The sequence below is a fragment of the Dysidea avara genome, chromosome 3 (genome assembly GCF_963678975.1).
Source record: "Dysidea avara chromosome 3, odDysAvar1.4, whole genome shotgun sequence".
Taxonomy (NCBI): Eukaryota; Metazoa; Porifera; class Demospongiae; order Dictyoceratida; family Dysideidae; genus Dysidea; species Dysidea avara.
The window spans coordinates 7871670-7889564 of NC_089274.1; the positions used below are offsets into that span (position 1 = coordinate 7871670).

The 17895-nt window shown below is 38.3% G+C and overlaps 1 protein-coding gene and 1 pseudogene across 1 annotated transcript in view; one reads left to right on the forward strand and one right to left on the reverse strand.

The window, feature by feature from the left end:
* The window catches only part of LOC136249199 (probable serine/threonine-protein kinase DDB_G0271682), a 27973-nt gene extending 16391 nt beyond the window's left edge, over positions 1-11582 (forward strand). Inside the window, exons 4-7 of the mRNA XM_066041154.1 lie at positions 4166-4341; positions 6583-6883; positions 9820-10029; positions 10250-11582. Of these exons, the coding sequence (XP_065897226.1) occupies positions 4166-4341; positions 6583-6883; positions 9820-10029; positions 10250-11397 (1835 nt within the window). The 3' untranslated portion in view covers positions 11398-11582. The remainder of the gene's footprint in view (positions 1-4165; positions 4342-6582; positions 6884-9819; positions 10030-10249) is intronic.
* On the reverse strand, positions 938-2234 carry LOC136251573 (piggyBac transposable element-derived protein 4-like; annotated as a pseudogene).
* Positions 11583-17895: the final 6313 nt, after the last annotated feature.

The window sequence follows — 17895 nt, forward strand, 5'->3', positions numbered from 1 at the left end:
TGAGTTTCAAGAAAATATGACAGAGAAAGTGTTTCTTTTATTCTAACATCTCGTTTGGACGGTGATATTCAATGAGCTATTAGTAAAGGAGGACAAATGTCAATACTCGTGTTAGAGCTTCGTTATTCCTCTAAGAGTGTAACTACTACCGCTACTATGTTAGAACAGCAAGGTATGGTTGGTATTTAACTCAACAAAAACTTGTATGCATAATTTACAAAATGTATAATTCAAGTACTCAACCAATATTTACTTTTTGTGTGGTACAAAGTAAAGCAGTTTCTACTTTCATCTGTGCACAAATGAACATTACATTTACAACATTTTATTCTGCTTTCATGACGTATCTCCTTCCTTGTCAAGTTTCTTTTACTTTGTATTGTAGAGCAAACAATGCATTCCATTTTGTTCTCTGTGTGTACAGGCCAGTGTCCCGGCTCAACATTGAGTCTCTCAAGCTGCTGATAATCATCGGATCTCGGACGTCCTCCAGCCTTCTGTCGAGCCTCAGTATTACCAATGAGCTGACTAGCAACTTTCAAACGGAAGGAAAGAAAGTCAAGTTTTTTTGCGACCCCTCTGGTTGCAGCTGTCAAGAAATTTGTTGCTATACAAGATGTAAGCATTCAGCAATGAACATTCCAACAGATAAGCAAAACACCGTTTCCACCATTTTCGTGATCTGCGGCCCACATTGTAGTAACCTATCATCTGATCACCACGATCCACACCCTTCATGTATTGTTGGTAGCCATGGAGAAGTGGTGGACATCTGACAGCCTCCTGAGTTCCATCCTTATTCCTTCTCATTATTGTTGGTAAGTCTCCATTCATTGTTGCATTGTGCATTGTACTGATAAAATGTACAATTTTGCGGTCAAACCAGACTACAGCTAACAGAGGTCCGTTAGAGCGATAATCATGGTAGCCTCTTTGTTTTTCCCTCTTTGATTTCACCAGATCTTTAGGAAACTCTTTCCTGTTAGTACGGACAGTACCACAAGTGTTTATCCCTTTCTTTTAAAGGGCCTGAGCTAGCTGTGGACTGGTATAGTAATTGTCCGTAAAAAGATGAAGTCCATCCTGTTCTAGTCCTTCCACCAAGTCCAATACTACCCTTGAACAGAGGCCAGTAGTAACATCAGACTCCACCCCCCTCCCAGTATATATTTGTATCCGATACACATATCCATTGGTTGCATCGCTTAGAACGAAAACCTTTATGCCCCATTTTGTTGGTTTTGCCTTCATGTATTGCTTGAAAGAAAGTCTGCCCTTGAAAGGGATCATGGCTTCATCTATAGTGACGTGTTGATGTACTGTGTATTGAGCTTCAAACTGTGTTTTCAGTAGAGTTGCAAAACGTCTAATTTTGTAAAGTTTGTCATTACCAGGGTCTTGTGTATTGTCAGCAAGATGTAAAAATCGAAAGATTTGTTTAAATTTAGTTTTGCCTATTATACGTGAAATTCCAGGTGTCTTGATGTGCTCATTTGCCACCTGCCAGTACATTTCAAGTCTTGGCAACTTGCCATCAACATCAGCACTCCTATGAATAGTTTCATCTCATCTGAAGTAATGTTGTTCCATGCTCTTGGGGTAGGTTTTGTAGATTGATTGTTATTTGCGTATTTGTTTGTTTCTGTCACAAGTAGATCCCAAACTTCATCTGTAAAAAATAACATAAAAAATTGTAAAGGTGTTGTGTCATCAGAAAAGTCTGTTGTTGGGCCAGGTGTTTTTGTGTAACTGTAGCAGTAAGAAGTTGGTTCTTGTGTAACCCATGCCGTCTCATCCACAGGTTCTAAAATTGGCAAATCTGGAATAGTCCTGTTGGATTGTTGTCTACGTGTATGTCTCGGAGTTGTACTATCATGTCCTGGGTCTGTACTTCGTCCACGTCCTCTGCCTCGTCCACATCCTCTGCCTCGTCCACGTCCTCTACCTTGTCCACATCCTCTATCAGAATCACTTCCTCCACCACGACCTTTACCAGGAACACTTCCTCTGCCACGTCCGCGACCTCGTCCATGTCCTCTTCCATGTGCTATTGTCAAGGTAGCCAAAGCAGTGTCATTATGATCAGGATCAGGTGATGCACTGGAAGAACTTGGTGTCTCCACTTGATGAAGGATCTGTATCAGTGTCAGTGCTATGTGATGTATCACTGCTCTCATCATCACTGGAAGAATTTGTTTCTGAGATATCATCACATTCGCAGTGAGGTACCACATCATGCGTACGTGGTCGTTTACGACGCCTTGAGTGAGTAGATGATTCACTGTTTGATAATTCCTCCCTCACCATGGAAGTGTTTTCATAATGAGGATGAGTTGTTGTACGTCGTGGCCGCTTTGCTAAAGTTCTGTGTCCCTGCAAAGATAACAACTTGTAATTATTTTGTGTGCTAGTATTTTACACATGTTACTTCATAATTATGATATCTATTTGTATTGATTTTCACTTATACAATAATTGGTTTCAGTTGAACTGTCATGTGTGATATCAATTTATTTGTATTATTAGTCAATTTACAGCTATGTAATACATTTGTAATGTTGTGCCACACACTCTTTTTGAGGTTCTGCACATTATAATATATAATAACAAGAGTCCATAATAAAGAAGAGAGTGTCTAACTCAGTATTGGTCCATCAAAATGAGCCCGTTAAGTACATAGTGGTAATTGTCCCTTGTGACCATATTTTAGTCATATTCGTATTAAAGAAGCCTAGTGAGTTTTGATAGAAGCCCTTTAAACACTTTGACACCCATTCATAGAGAGGCTTCTTTGAAATGAATTTGGATATAATGTGGCCAAACAGGAACAATTATCACTATGTACTTAACGGGCTCATTTTTGATGGTACAATACTGAGTTGGACACTCTCCTCTTTATTATGGACTCTTGATAATAATAATAATATAATAATACATGGTTTCTGTTGACTTTGCTGCAAGTTACATTAGTATTTGTATTTATAGTAGTCAGCTGGCTTACCACATTTGGTGCACTGTCACGTTCTTCCTCGCACATTCCCTCTTCATGAACTTCTGTGGGAACAACATTCTCAAGAAGTCAATCTTCAACAGCCTCGTCTTCATTATTCAAAGTGTTGGCTTCCAGTGAGTGTTGATTCGAAGCGATGTCTACCCCTCCAGTCGTAGTTTCGCCGAACAAAGTGGCGTCTTGTACTTCATCCTCTTCACTTCTCTCATCTCTTCGTGGTGCTAGATCATCGTGTGTAAGGATAGTCTCCCCTACCAAAGCGTGGATATTTCCATCATCTACAACATCATCGTCACTTTCCTCCTCACCAGAAAGGCCGAAATCTTCATCAAAAATTGCTTCAACAATATCACCCTATAATACTCGCGATAACGCCATTACGTATCTTTCGCACACAATGACAAATCTTTGTGCGAAGGACCCTTTTATACTAGTTACCAAAGGTGCAGGAACGTCATCTTTTACGCAGTGCAACGACGGCATATTACGTATATATTTGTGGAATGAAATTGAAAGATTTCTTTTAGATCAATGCATTATTAGAAAATCCGCCATATGGCGGTTGTGACAGTTAGAGGGTTAAAGTAAGCATAGTATTAGAATAGTTCTTGTGCTTATAATGAATTATTTAAAGGTCTATAGTATTTAAAGGTGTATAATTAACATCGTATCTCCCTTGTATTACCACATACAATTACAATTTGCCAGTGCCTATAGACAGCTGGCATTATTTACAGTCCAGTGTTTCGTTTCAGTTTTGGTTGCTGTAACTCCCAAGCTTTGCCTCTTCGCGCTGAGTCAGCTTGAGTCCCTTGGTCAGCAAGTAATTAATTCTGGTGTCACGCCCTGTTCTTCGTGATCTGATTGGAGGCCATCAATTTTCCAGCTACATGGCAGGGTACATCACCAAAATTGTATCTACAAATAAACCAAAAAGAAGATAACTTTTTGAGATACAGTACTAAAAAATGTTTGAGTAAAATATTTTCATGGGTTGTCTGCACCCACAAAAATACTTTCTCAAAAATTTCTGAAACAAAAATATTTTTACACGAAAATTTCTCTGCCTACGGTAGTGACTTTAGTTGCATATGTTGAAGGTTGTAAAGTTGTCAAGTATTAGGGTGCTTACCATGGGCAAACCTTTTGTTGTAGATGAAAGTCTGAGGGTCATACCAGTATGTGTGTATTTGAGGAAAAACTACCCTGCTGTGCCCCCAATGTGCTTTGTTGGTGAAGATGGGCCATCTCGTACCAAGTTAATGACAGAAACTGTTAACGTTGATCGCCATGGGAGAGTACACAGTATTCCTTTTGTGGATGAATGGAAGGTTGGTTCATTTGATTGTTTGTACTTGGGAAATATTTAATGCGGACACCTTGATAGTCAGTAGTGATGCACCGATACCACTTTTTCACTACCGATCCGATACCGATGCATTTGAGGCCGGAAGTGGCCGATACCAATACTTTGCCCTACAGGTATTTCGCATAGTAATTTAGCTTACTAAACTCAATTGCTAATCTCATCAACTGCAGTTCGCTGGTTTAGTGGCTATCAATTGCGTGAAATTTTATGGCTTCAATGAATCTTATTTTGTGCCTTACTTCAGTTTCCACTGTACTAATAATGCTAGTAGCTGGCTTCTGTTAAGGAATTCATGGCTTATATCAGCTTTTGCTCAACTCCATTCAAAGTGCAACGCTGCCATCTTGATAAATAATTAAATGATGTCATTTAAAGTATTGGTTGGTATCAGGCATTTATAGCTTTACCGATGCAAGTCCAATACTGCCAAATAGGGCATCGGTGCATCACTAATAGTCAGTACCTGAAACCTGTCTCTGTGATCTATTTTGTATAGATAGAAATCCTTGAATTCTGGAAGTTGGTCATTGATCTTGTGATCTTACAGAAAATGTTGAACTAATACGATGTTGACACCTCAGATGGTATTTGTGTATCATCTGGCATTATGATTAGTTGCAGATCATTAGTTCATTCTCAATAAGCACCAGTTAAGTTTATGGCTTCCATGGGGTACTTAGTAATTATCCCTCTTACTGCCAAATTCCAATCTGCTACTCCTGAACTGCCATAACTATACAATATAATCCCATAGATCAAACTTGCTATGAATTTGATTACAGTGGAACCTTAATTATTAGAACAGAACGTTTGATTATCGGAATGCCCAATTGACTGCTCAATTAGAGTATTTGTCAACAGGTGTATGTTTTATTAGAGTAGTTGAGCAAAGCTCAGTATCTAGATATATGAATATGTGATTTTAGATACTTTCAATTATATGAACACCCTTCCCCCAATTAGTTTGGATAATAGGAGTTCCACTGTATCTAGTTGTTTGCACAACAGTAACCAAAAATCCATGATGTAGCATTAAAGTTCAAAAATTGGCCCTAGCAAAAGTACACGTAATATCTCGCAACTTAGTGGTCTAGCACTGTTTATAATAAACATCGCTAACCTGTTGAGAGTTGAAGCTAGAGAAAACTTCCCCTTGACCACTTTTGTTTGGGTTTGTTCCCACTTACCAGCTCCTAGATCCACCCATATGTGTATTCAGCTTTTACAAGCTGTCTCAGGGTAAGGCATGTCTGGGTATTTATAAAACCCGGAACAAAATGAATTGTAGAGTGGAACCAATCGGGACACACTCTAAGTTAAAGTACTGTCGTATACACACCATAGTTATGTACCGTCACTACCGTGCTGTTCTTCTAAGTTATCTGTGAAAAAAAAAAAAAATTTGTGTTGCAAAATTATGCATGTGCAATTTTTAAAAAGGGTTGTGTGACCAGCAGTAATCATTCTTTTCAGAGCATAAATCCCTCTGTGTCCATGTTTCTGTGGTAACAGATAGCACCTAAGGGTTCACAATTATCCCTGTCATGTCCATTGCCATGATTGCTGTGTGTACTGGCCCACTGCAATCAATAGATACAGTGGCTCCACCCAGCACATCTGAAACATGGTCCAATCTGTTGGCAGCAGATTGAGTGGACCAGTTGGGTGAGGAGCTTGCAGGGAGAGGGTTTCCCACATCACATCTGGTGGGATATAGCCCATCTGTGAGGCATCTACTGGCCTGATCCTTGTCCCTTCCACATAAGATTAGTAGGTCTTCAGCATTTTTAAAGCTTTTTCTCAGCATGATTGCTTCTCATCCTTGCTGTCACTTGCCAGATTATCACTCTCATAAGCTTCTACCACTGCTCAGCCGAACTCTCAGCAGTGTATCAGCTTTTTGCTAATTGTTTTGGTGGTAGTTTCATTTATTGGAGCGTCATTGATTTGGTGCAGGCGCAGCAGAAGTGGTCTTCCACATACCTGTTGAATCTAAATTGGGCTTCATGACCTTCCAGTTGGGTAGACCAAGTATTAATCAAGGAAACACCAATTTGGCATAACCGAGCATCAGACCGGGAACCTTTTGATTGCCAGGACACCACACACACACACACACACGCACACACACACACGCACACGCATGCACCTATGTATGTACATATTATATTATAATGCTTATTTGTTTACATCCCATTTCTAGTTTACAAACAGCCTCACAGTGTTATTAAACACATTGGTCAAAAGTTTTGGAGAGAATCCACCTCCACCTCCACCTCATGTTAGTAACATGGGGCCTTATTTGCCACCATACACTACTTCAACCCATTTGCCTACCCAGTCTTATGTGGCGCCATCTAGTACAGGACGGTGGATCTCTCCTAGACACAGTGCTTCTTTGCCTTCTCTTTCACAAGTCCATCCTTATGTACCGCCAATCCCTAAAGACTATGGAAATGAAGCACAAGCAACTGGAAACTCCAATCTATACAGTCCTCCAGAAAGTAAGCTAACAATTTGTTCTAGCTATTAATATGCTTGTGTGCTGGGTGCATGATGTTGGTTCATTATAGAAATTTGGCCCTTTGAAACTTTTGTGCATATTAGAATATGCCAAATAATGTTCGTTTAAAAAGGATTTCTAAAACTATTTTTGATGATAGTCAGGTTCACTATGTCAAAAAATACACTTTCGTTAAAAGTTTATGGGGATTAGCAAACCTATACATTTTTGGAAAGCTTAGAGCATGAGGAATTTGAAAATCAATGTTTACATTTACTCAGATTCCTGCAAGGTCAGCATTTTTTAATTTCAAAGTGGTAGCTAAAATAACAAATTTCTAATACATTTAATTTTGATATAAAAGTTTGATAAATGGATTCAACAAATTCTCTGGTGACATTTTTACACCTCTATTGATTAGAAGTGACAGTTAACCATGAATAATTGAAAGTTTTTGCAAAGGGAATAGAAGAACGTCCATTATATGCTGCAATAATTCAGGAATAATTTACAGTGAAAAAAGTTAACGAATATTCTGGAGTAAAACTGGTGCAAAGTGTAACTGGTGCCATGTGTAATTTGACTTCTAATAAAACAGTTCAAGTTTGAAAATTTAGATACTCTAATAGAGCAGTCACATATTCTAGTATAGCAGTCAACTTTCGAGCCAATTTTTTTTGCCAATGTGTTTATGCATGTTTAGCGTATTAATTATTACTAGAAAATTTTTGAAAGAATTTTCAAAGACAGTAGTTGGAATTTGCTTAATAGTTTTAAAATAACACTTGGCAAGATTGAATTCATGCTGATCACCAAGAGCAATTTTTTTGCACCAGACAGACTTGCACCAAGTTAAAATCGATATATACACAATCTTGAAAATTAGTATCCACTGTAAATCCAATGAAAATTTGCTTTCCAGTGACAGAATGATTGCATATCAGACATATTCAAATAATCCAAAGATTGCCATTGTCGACAAATTGATTCTTATCCAAAAATAAATAAAGGACATTTGGCACATCTAACCAAGACATTTTTAATGACTGGCTCACAAGTAACTGCTTTAAGCATAAAGGATCAAAAAGTAAAGAAACAATTGAATAGCTAAATAGTAGTGAAACAAAAGAGGTTGCCTACATACTGCAGATGTACTGACATTAAATCTGCAGTATATAGGCAACCTCTCTTGTTTCACTACTGTTTACCTATTCCCTTGTTTCTTTACTTTTTTGATCCTTAATCCAAGTTTCTACTTATTTGTTTACTGTTTTTGTAACATAATTATGACTGGTGGACCCGCACATATGTTGCATCAAAAGGAGGACGGGCACCTGACAAGCCATATGTCTGGACGCATGCCCCAACTATCAGTTATGTAGCTGTATGTCAAGTTATGCTTGGCAGGGAGCATCGGTCAGTATGTCAGTCAGTCAGTCAGCATAAAATTTTTGTTGAATAGAAAAGTTTTAAATGCTGTAGAAACTTGTTGGAAGAATTTGGAGTTGACATTCTGGGGCTTGGCTGTGTCTAACCAGTGCTGCCAAGTTGTCATGAAGGGAAATTGAGACTGGTTTTAGGGTGATATTTTGAACTGGAAAAGCTCAATTCTGCATGATCCCTAATATACAGTATAATACTGTATGATGCTTTGAAAATGACAACAGTGACACTGCTGATGATTGTTATGTATATGTACATACATGCATAGCCATGATGTCTTCATATGTAACTATGCCCTACTTCTCAATGTTAATAATTCACTTATTCACTTTGTTTCATGCAATAACTATCTGCCAAATAAATTGCTTTTAAGTTTCTTAGCACTTTAGAGGCCATTAAGTAATGGATTCTGTAATGGGTGTGAGAACATAGAAATGGTGTTTGTTGCAATTCACTTTCAATAAGAGGCTGATATATGAAGACATTAGCACCATAAAGACTGCTATTTTCAAACTGCTGATTGACTACCATGCAGGCATCTGTATACAGTAAATTTAACCATTGATTTTCACTGATCTCCATGCAGTCATTCTCCATGCTCCAAGCTTTTTGTAGGCCCATAAATTTTGAACAAAGTTATCTTTGACATAATTATATATAGTTAACCCGACTATGTCAATGCATACCACCAACTGACAAAAGTGCCAGTCAGGGTTGCCAATTGCTAATTAACAAAATCACCTTTTAGGGGAGAATATTTTATGTAAATTCCAATCATCCTTTCAAACCTAGAATTAGCTAATCTCCTGAAATTTATGCCCAACATAAGCATGCTAGCTAGAATTTTCACAAAAGTGACTGCTACATTGGAAATATTGAGTCAAAAGTTGACTGCTTTATCAGAGTAAGTGACTGCTCTATTAGAGTAACTCAATCTTTTCTGCTGTTGTTAGGCTTGAACTGTTTCTGTGGAAGCCAAGCTAATACTTTACACCAGTTATACATATATCTCATCCAATTAATCTGAAATATTCCTCAATTCTTTTTGCTAAAATTTATTCATGAGTTATTGCAGCATAATGGATGCTCTTCTATTCCGTTTGTTAAAACTTTTAATTTTTCATGATTAGCTATGTCATCTCTAATGGATAGAGATGTAAAAATGTCACCAGAGAATTTGTTGAGTTCATTAATGAACTTTTATGCCAAATTAAAATTGATATATCAGGAATTTCTTACTTTATTGGCTGCCATTTTGAAATTTTAAAAATGCTGACCTTGCAAGAATCTGTGCAAATGTAAACAATGATTTTCAGATTCTCCATGCTCTAAGCTTTCTGAAAATATATAGGTTTGCTAATCCCCATAAAATGTAAACAAAAGTACACAGTGGACCTGACTATGATGTAAAACATGGATTATAATTTATAAATTGAACTTTTACCAGTAGAAATTTTATTTTAAAATGCACTTGTATTGATGTTTTTGTGACAGGCTTGTCAATGAGTCTGCCAGCATCACATACTTCTCTGAGGCAGCAAAATAGTGGCAATAAAGAGATCGCCAGTGACAGAGTAATGCAACCATTGCAGCAGCGTCATGGACAAGCTTGGTCACATTCACAACGTCAGCAACAGATACCTACAGTGACTGAGGCACCGACATCTTCACTTTACACCCCTCCCGTTCAAATACCACGTCACAGTAAGTTGGGAATATACAGAGAGGGTCTATGAATTGAAAAGTATAGGAATTTCTCAGTGTTAGAGAGCAATGATATATTTAAAGCTGAATCAGTAGTCCCTAACCACATAGCTTCCAATTGCATGGTTATAAAATCAGAAGCTCTTTAGCTATAAACTATATACATAAGTTCATGCATTTTTTACATCCAAGTTATATTTTCTTCTTTATATGTGTACAGATTTTCAAGCAGAACCCATGTCATTTCAAAGAAAGGATAGTATTGATGAAGCTGATGATCATAACGAACAGAGTGCTGTCATTAGTAAACTGGTGGCAAAAGAATTTGAAAAGTTTAATGCTGGATTGCAGAAGAAGGTGGATGGCTTGGAAGAAGGTACCCAGCAGATGCAAGAAGAGCTTGCTGCTGAGAAGAAACAGAGTGAAAGCCTAAAGCAGAAGATGAAAGAACTGGAAGAAAATTTAACACGAATGCAACAGGAGTTAGATTCTACCAAAGCAATCACATCGCTTTTAAAAACTTCAGTGATACCGAGTCTTGTTGAAAAGATTGACACATTGGAGAACTCTCTGCAGTTAGTAGAACAAACGTGGGTAATTTCTCGGGAAGAAATACAGTTCACTCAAAATATCTTGGGTGCAGGTGGTTGGGGGATCGTGAAAGAGGCATTATACAGGGGTCGTAAGGTGGCAGCCAAATGCTTGCATGATGCTATTGTATCCCCACACAACAGAGAAAAATTTGATAAAGAAATGCGTATTTCTGCTTTCTGTAAGCATCGCAATCTTGTGGAGTTTATTGGAGCTGTCCGTGACCACCCAGCTGTAATTCTAATTGAAATGATGGACAGATCACTTCGCTCTGCTCTTGCTAATGGAGATGTTGTTCCTGACACAAGTAAACCCATTTACATGGATGTGGCATGTGCGTTACACTATCTACACAATCTGCAGCCTTATCCGGTCATTCATCGTGATGTCAGTGCTCCTAATGTTTTACTAAGGGTGTGTGAAACAGTAGAGGGTGGCTGGATAGCCAAAATATCAGACTTTGGCTCTGCCCAGTTTGCCCACCTGGCACAAACTCCTGGTCCAGGCTGTATTTTGTACTCAGCTCCAGAGGTCAGAGGCGACAAGCCAGGCAAGCAGACAGTTAAAATAGACATTTACAGTTACGGGGTACTGCTGACTGAAATACTCACTGCCATTGTACCGAATGATGACCTAGCAAGCATTTTACAGAACCTCGACTCCAAGAAACCTCAGTTTATGGCACTGGTTCATCGGTGTACTAATGATGATCCTGATCTTAGACCTGGTATAGATGAGGTCATCCCTGAACTAGAAATAATTAACTTGCATAACTGATGGAACAACATCCTCTCTATACATACACAGTGAATGTACTGTCACCTATGATATTATACTAGCAGTTTGTATGGATAAACAGTAGGCACTTTTTTCTTAATACGGTATGATGTAAAATGTGAATACTACATGATGGTTACTTGCCGTACTGTTGTTTGTATTATACTATTTTTGAGGTAATGGCATTCTGGACTCCATTGTTTGTTTCTGCTGCTGCTGTCATGGTAGTTGATCCATTGGTATAAAGATTCTGGTGGTTTATGTATGTGTACTGCATGTTGCTTGCTTGAAGGGTAAAGTAATTACTCCCTCTTTATATGGGTTCTTGCTTAATACTTAACTGAGTAATCATAGAGACACTAGACTGTTTGATGAGATTTGGACACAGGTTTTACCATCTATACAACTGCAAATTGAGAAATATGCTTCTTGGTGGAGATGTGGCTTTAAGAATGTTTTGTTAAGAATAAGTCTACAATCTGAAGTGACCTGAATCAAACCTAATTGATGCCATATATACTCAGATTCTGTTTAAAAATAGTTTGCTGTGGTCTATAATTTCCTGTTACTTAGACCACTTTACCAGAAGCCATGGAATGTTAATTGGATAATAAATTAGCTATTGCATAATCACTGGAGTACTATGGCAGATTGGATTTGCTTTCTATTATTTGGCCTAGTCTATGAAACTAGTTTCATTAATGCAGTTATGGTCTAGGGATAACTGACAAGGTCAATCAGAGCCTTGCTCATTACTTGTATGGGTGCACTCAGTGGTAATAATTTGTAGCATGGTAATAAACACTCCTTTATCACCCTGTTAAAGTGTTTTGAAGTATTGGGAAACCATTGAACACATAACAGCAGTGTAGTCATAATGCTTGCTGCACTGTGATCATTTTGATATGAAAACTAGTCATTGAGTACCTATAGTTCATCTTACACTGACTTTATTCAACCTTTTTTACTACTGATACTCACATTAGCATTGCCACACAGTGGCGGATGCAAGGGGTTGTTATGGTTTCAGCTGAAACCCCCTCTGAAAAGGTGCACGTGCCCTTAATTTATTTACAATTTGTGTGAGTGATAAAATAGCCAATAGTTATGCATAGTGTATCACATTGGGACCTGGCCAAACTTCATACTTTTGCCTTTGAAACCACTAAAAATGGCATTGCGGCATTTAAGCGTGTTAAGCTCCTCTAAAATAATTATGGTTTTAGTGCTGTTTTGCTTCAAAACTTTTTGCGAAGACCTGGATCAACATTGAAACAATGTTTTTGAGTGATTTTTGATTCACTATAAATCAATTTAGCTATAGGCCACTGAGCTATAAGACTGAGTTAACAACCCCAGCTGAAGACTTCCTGAACCTGGCCCTCTCTGAAAATTCCTAGATCCGCCACTGCCACAGGATAGCAGTTTAAACCAAATCAATTATCACAGTAAGTTACAGACCTGGTAAAGTAACTAGTAACAGAATGGGAGTATAGCATTATTTGACTTTTACTGCACTGTCATTAAGGATTGATTGTGGTTTGTAGAACTGGATACTGATGCGTTTCTGTGACTAACAGGCTTCCCACAACATGTACTACATTCTTGAAGCCATGCATATCTTTACCTATGAACATGCTATTTTCACTCTGTTTGTGCCAGTTGGTAGTTCTATAGGTGGTAAACCCTGTGTCCCAAGTTTTATTTCAATCCAAGGGACTGTAAGTCTGTGAGACACTTTGATAACCATACAAATTTGTATGGGAACCAATGTGTGGTTTAGAAAATATGTAATTGCCAATCCTTGATTAAATTCCTCATGCCTTTAAATCTTATAGGTCTGTAGCAATGTTGATGCAAGTTCAATAGTTATGTAGGTTAAATTTTTATGCAGATAGGTACTCGATGACTAGTTTTCAGATCAAATGATTACAGCCCAGCAAGCATTACAACCATCACTACCTTTGTCAGTGACCTGGGATTAGCCACAAAAATAGTGACGGTCACTAGGTAGTTTTTACTGTGTATGAATGACTTCACTGCTGTTATGTGTTTTTCTTTTGTTGACCATAGTGATGTAAAACATCATTTGAGTGTCTCACAAAAGGGTTGTTTACTCCGGCATTACCATGCTACATAATCAGGTAAACTGTAATCCAGCAACATTTATCACCATGCCAAACATGAAGGAATAGTTCACTTGGAGCAAAAATAGGTAAGCACCACTGAGTCTATTGCTGGCACAATTTTGATACAGTCAAACCTCAGTTATCCGAACCCCTTGGGACCAGGAGTGGTCCAGAAGTCTGAAAAGTGCATGTATATCTCTGAAGCTATGTATAAATAACCTTAAAATCAGAACATAAAGAAAAAATTTAAAATATCAGTATTTCAACTACCCTAATAGAACAGTCACTACCCTAATAGAGCCATCATTTTCGTAGTTCGGTTAACCGAGAATCCGAATAAGTGGGGTCCGGTTCCACTGAAGGTGCCTGAAAGCATCAAGCATAATAATGTAATGTCACCATAATTGGCAGAATAATAATGTCATATAAATCCTTGTTTGTGAAAATGCATGTTACAGATAAAAATGACTCAACACTAATAAAACAGTCAAGATCTCTAATATGATGGTCTGGTACATGGTAGCTATTTGACATACACAATTTTATTATAAAACTTATAATAATCTATTCAATATAGTTATGCTAATGAAATAGTAGATCACAAACAGACAACATTTTACAAGTGCTATAGCCATAGCATTCACACTGTTTACATTAACCCATTGCTCATTATAGCTATAAGCTTGATAGAAAGTGCAATTATATTAGCAAAACATGTAAACTGTAGTAAAGCATAATAGAATTTTTGAGTGTAATAGTATTTGTTCTATCACTATAACTAGATTCTCATAAAATAACTAGAGAGCACAAACTACACAACAACTCATAAAGCCTACTACAACAACTCTAAGGATGCATCATACATTATGTGGTTACATCACACCAATTACATAATTACCATAGAAACCTAATGTGTCTACTACATCTCCCTCCTTAAGTATGATGCATACTACAAAATGTTTGTCATTGTTCACTCTCAACAAACCGTATAGGAGGTCTAGAAATTCTTCCACTTCTAGTCTGAACTACAGAAGGGTTTTCATCTGAAACAGTGATAAAAGTTTCGTCTGGAATTTCTATTGGTGTTGGTATTGGATTGTCAACACTTGAAGCTGTTTCTTGGTTGGCTATAGCTAGAGGTATCAAATCTCTTCTGTTTCATCTGTAATAGTGGTAAGGTGTTTGGACCATATAGGATCTGTTGGATAGTTCTTCTGTGACTACACCTTCTGCTTCAATATCAATTATCCAAACTGACTCTCCTTTTTGCAAGGGAATTAAATCCTTCGCACGATGTTGCTGATCAAAGTTAATTTTTTGTCTTTTTCTCATGGACTTCTCCTTTTTCCTCAGTTTGTTGGCATCTGGTAACTTTGGCTTTAACTGCTTTGGGAGTACTGGAATAGTAGTACGTAGCTGTCTCCCCATCAGTAGCTCAGCTGGACTATAACCATTCTCTAAAGGAGTAGAACGGTAAGCAAGCATTGCTAAATATGGGTCATCACTTTTGTTTAACAGACCTTTTACTGTTCTGACAGCTCTTTCTGCTGCACCATTGGCTTGAGGGAATTTTGGGCTGCTTGTAACATGTGTAAAACCGTATTGCTCAGAAAATGACTTGAACAATGCTGCTGAATATTGTGGACCATTATCTGAAACAACAGTTTCAGGAATGCCATGACGAGCAAATATTGACTTGAGATGTTGTACTATGTTTTGTGATGTCATGGAAGACAACTTGGCAACCTCAATGTAACGAGAATAGTAAGTAATCTATGACTAGTAAATAGCTAGAATTTCTCCATTCAAAAATGTCAGTCCCTACTTCTCCCATGGTCTATTTGGAAATGGTGATGGCAACAATGGCTCCGCATGGTTCAATCTGTGCTTAGAGCAAACAATACACTTTGAAACTTTTTCTGCAATGTCCTTCTTTATGCCTGGCCACCACACGGAATCTTTAGCTCACTGTTGGCATTTTGTAAAGCCTTGATGACCAGAATGTAATTTTTCAATTATCTCAGGACGGAGAGAGGAAGGAATAATCAGTCGATTGCCTCTTAGGAGAATACCATTGTTAACACTCAGCTCATTTTTAACAGGAATGTAGTACTTCAGCATACCATTCAGGTGTTTTCTGGCTGGCCACCCATTTTGACAGTATAGTTTAAGTTTCTGACAGGTTTCATCCTGTTCTTGGAGACATTTGATCTCCTGTAGCCGCTTTGTAGTAGCTGAAAGATGATCAATAACAAGATTAACATAAGTATTTACCTCTTTATGAAAGGCTTCTGCAGTGTGGTCTTCTGGTGCTCTGGAAAGAGTGTCTGCTGTACAAATATCTTTTCCAGGAACATGATAAATTGAGTAACTAAATCTCATCAGGCGTAGTCTAAAATGTTGTACTCTTATTGGCATTTCGTCAAGGCTCTTTGTAGATAGCAGTGGAACAAGAGGTTTGTGGTCCGTTTCCAATTTGAAGTACATACCCAACAAGTACTGTTGAAATCTTTCACAAGCCCAGGTTGCAGCAAGGGCTTCTTTTTCAATTTGGGCATAGTTCTGTCAGCTGCACTTAATGCTCGAGAAATATATGCAACTGGATGAAGGCTGCAATCTTTCTGCTTCTGTCGTAAAACGGCTCCCAGTCCATATGCTGAAGCATCGGCAGAAACAATGGTTTCTAGAGTCGGATCGTACATTGCGAGAACTTCACTGGATGTGATAGCATCTTTGAGACTTGTAAAAGCTCTGTCTTGTGTTCTCACCATACCCACTGAGTTTTAGTACTAAGGAGTTCTCGCAAAGGCTGAGTCTTGTCAGTTAAATGTGGAGAAAATTTGCTTAGTTGATTAAGCATACCAAGAAATCGACGAAGTTCAGTGAGGTTACTTGGTGGTTTCATGTCACAAATTGCACGGATCTTGTTTTGATCAGGCTGAATTCCTTCACTATTTACAGTTTGGCCTAGGAAACTGATGCTGGTAGCACCAAAAATGCACTTCTCTTTGCTAAGTGTAAGGCCTGCTTCACTTATTCTCCTGAGAGTTGCTTTGAGATGCTGATCATGTTCCTGTTCTGTTTTGCCATAAACTAAAACGTCATCAATTAGACAGACAACTCCATCAAGGTCAGACAACTCCATCAAGGTCAATACCACTCATCTTTCTTTGGAAATGCTCAGGTGCAGAGGTTATTCCAAATGGAAGACGATTAAAGGCATATCTCCCAAATGGAGTAATAAATGTTGTCAGTTTTGAGGATTCAGGTGCTAATTCAATTTGCCAGAAACCAGAATTAGCGTCAACTTTTGAAAAATACTAACTTGGGCTAATGTCTGTTCTACAGATGGCAAAATGTGAAGCTCACGGCAAACACTTGTGTTAAGTTTTGTCAGGTCAACACAGATTCGAACCTTGCCATTGGGTTTTGGAACAACAACAATCGGAGAACACCATTCTGTGGGTTCTTCAATCTTTGAAATCACCCCAAGTGCTTCCATTCTTTGGAGCTCTTCTTTAACTTTAGGTAGCAGTGGTATTGCTATTCGACGTGGGGCATATAGAGCAAATGGCTTAGCATCATTTCTGAGTTTGATCTGGTAACTGTCTTGAAGCTTGCCTAGTCCTGTAAATAATTGTGGGAAGTGAATGAAAATATCACTAGCTTGTACCGGCTCAACAAATGACAGAATCTGTAGGGCTTCAATGGCAGGACGTCCTAACAAAGCTTTGTGTAAGTCTTCTATCACATAGATTGTTTGCTGAATTGATCTGTGGTTTCTTTCAAGGTAGCCCACAAACTTCCCTTTGACTTTCAGTACATGTTGGCCTGGACCACTGAGTGTTCTGTCTGCTGGTGACAATGGACCATCTCTGCTTCTAGAGTATTCTGTGTTGGGAATAACTGTCACATCTGCTCCTGTGTCATTTTTAAACTGAACTGCTTGACCATTCAATGTCAGCTCTGTCACCCATGGGTTGCTTTGTTTTCACGAATCATTCCTAGAAAGGAATTATCATCTGATTCTTCAGCTGATTTGATGCCACTAGAGAATGTACACCATCTTGAATTTCTGTTGTTTCAGCTAGTTGGTCAATGGCACTTTTACTTCTACAAAATGCTTTGAAGTGGCCTTTCTTTTTACAGTTGTGGCAAATGGCTTCACTTGCTGGGCAGTGAGCTCTACCATGTGATGGGAGTTTGGCCACACCTGGAGCAATTGTTAGGCCTTGCTGGTGGATTTTGTGGTCTGGAAGAATCCTTACTGTGGTGGGAGTATGGTTGCTTATGGGTTTGCTTTTTCACCAGTTCAATTTGTCCTTCTCTTAGCAAGTCATTTCTCACTGTTCTCTGTTGCAGTTTTACG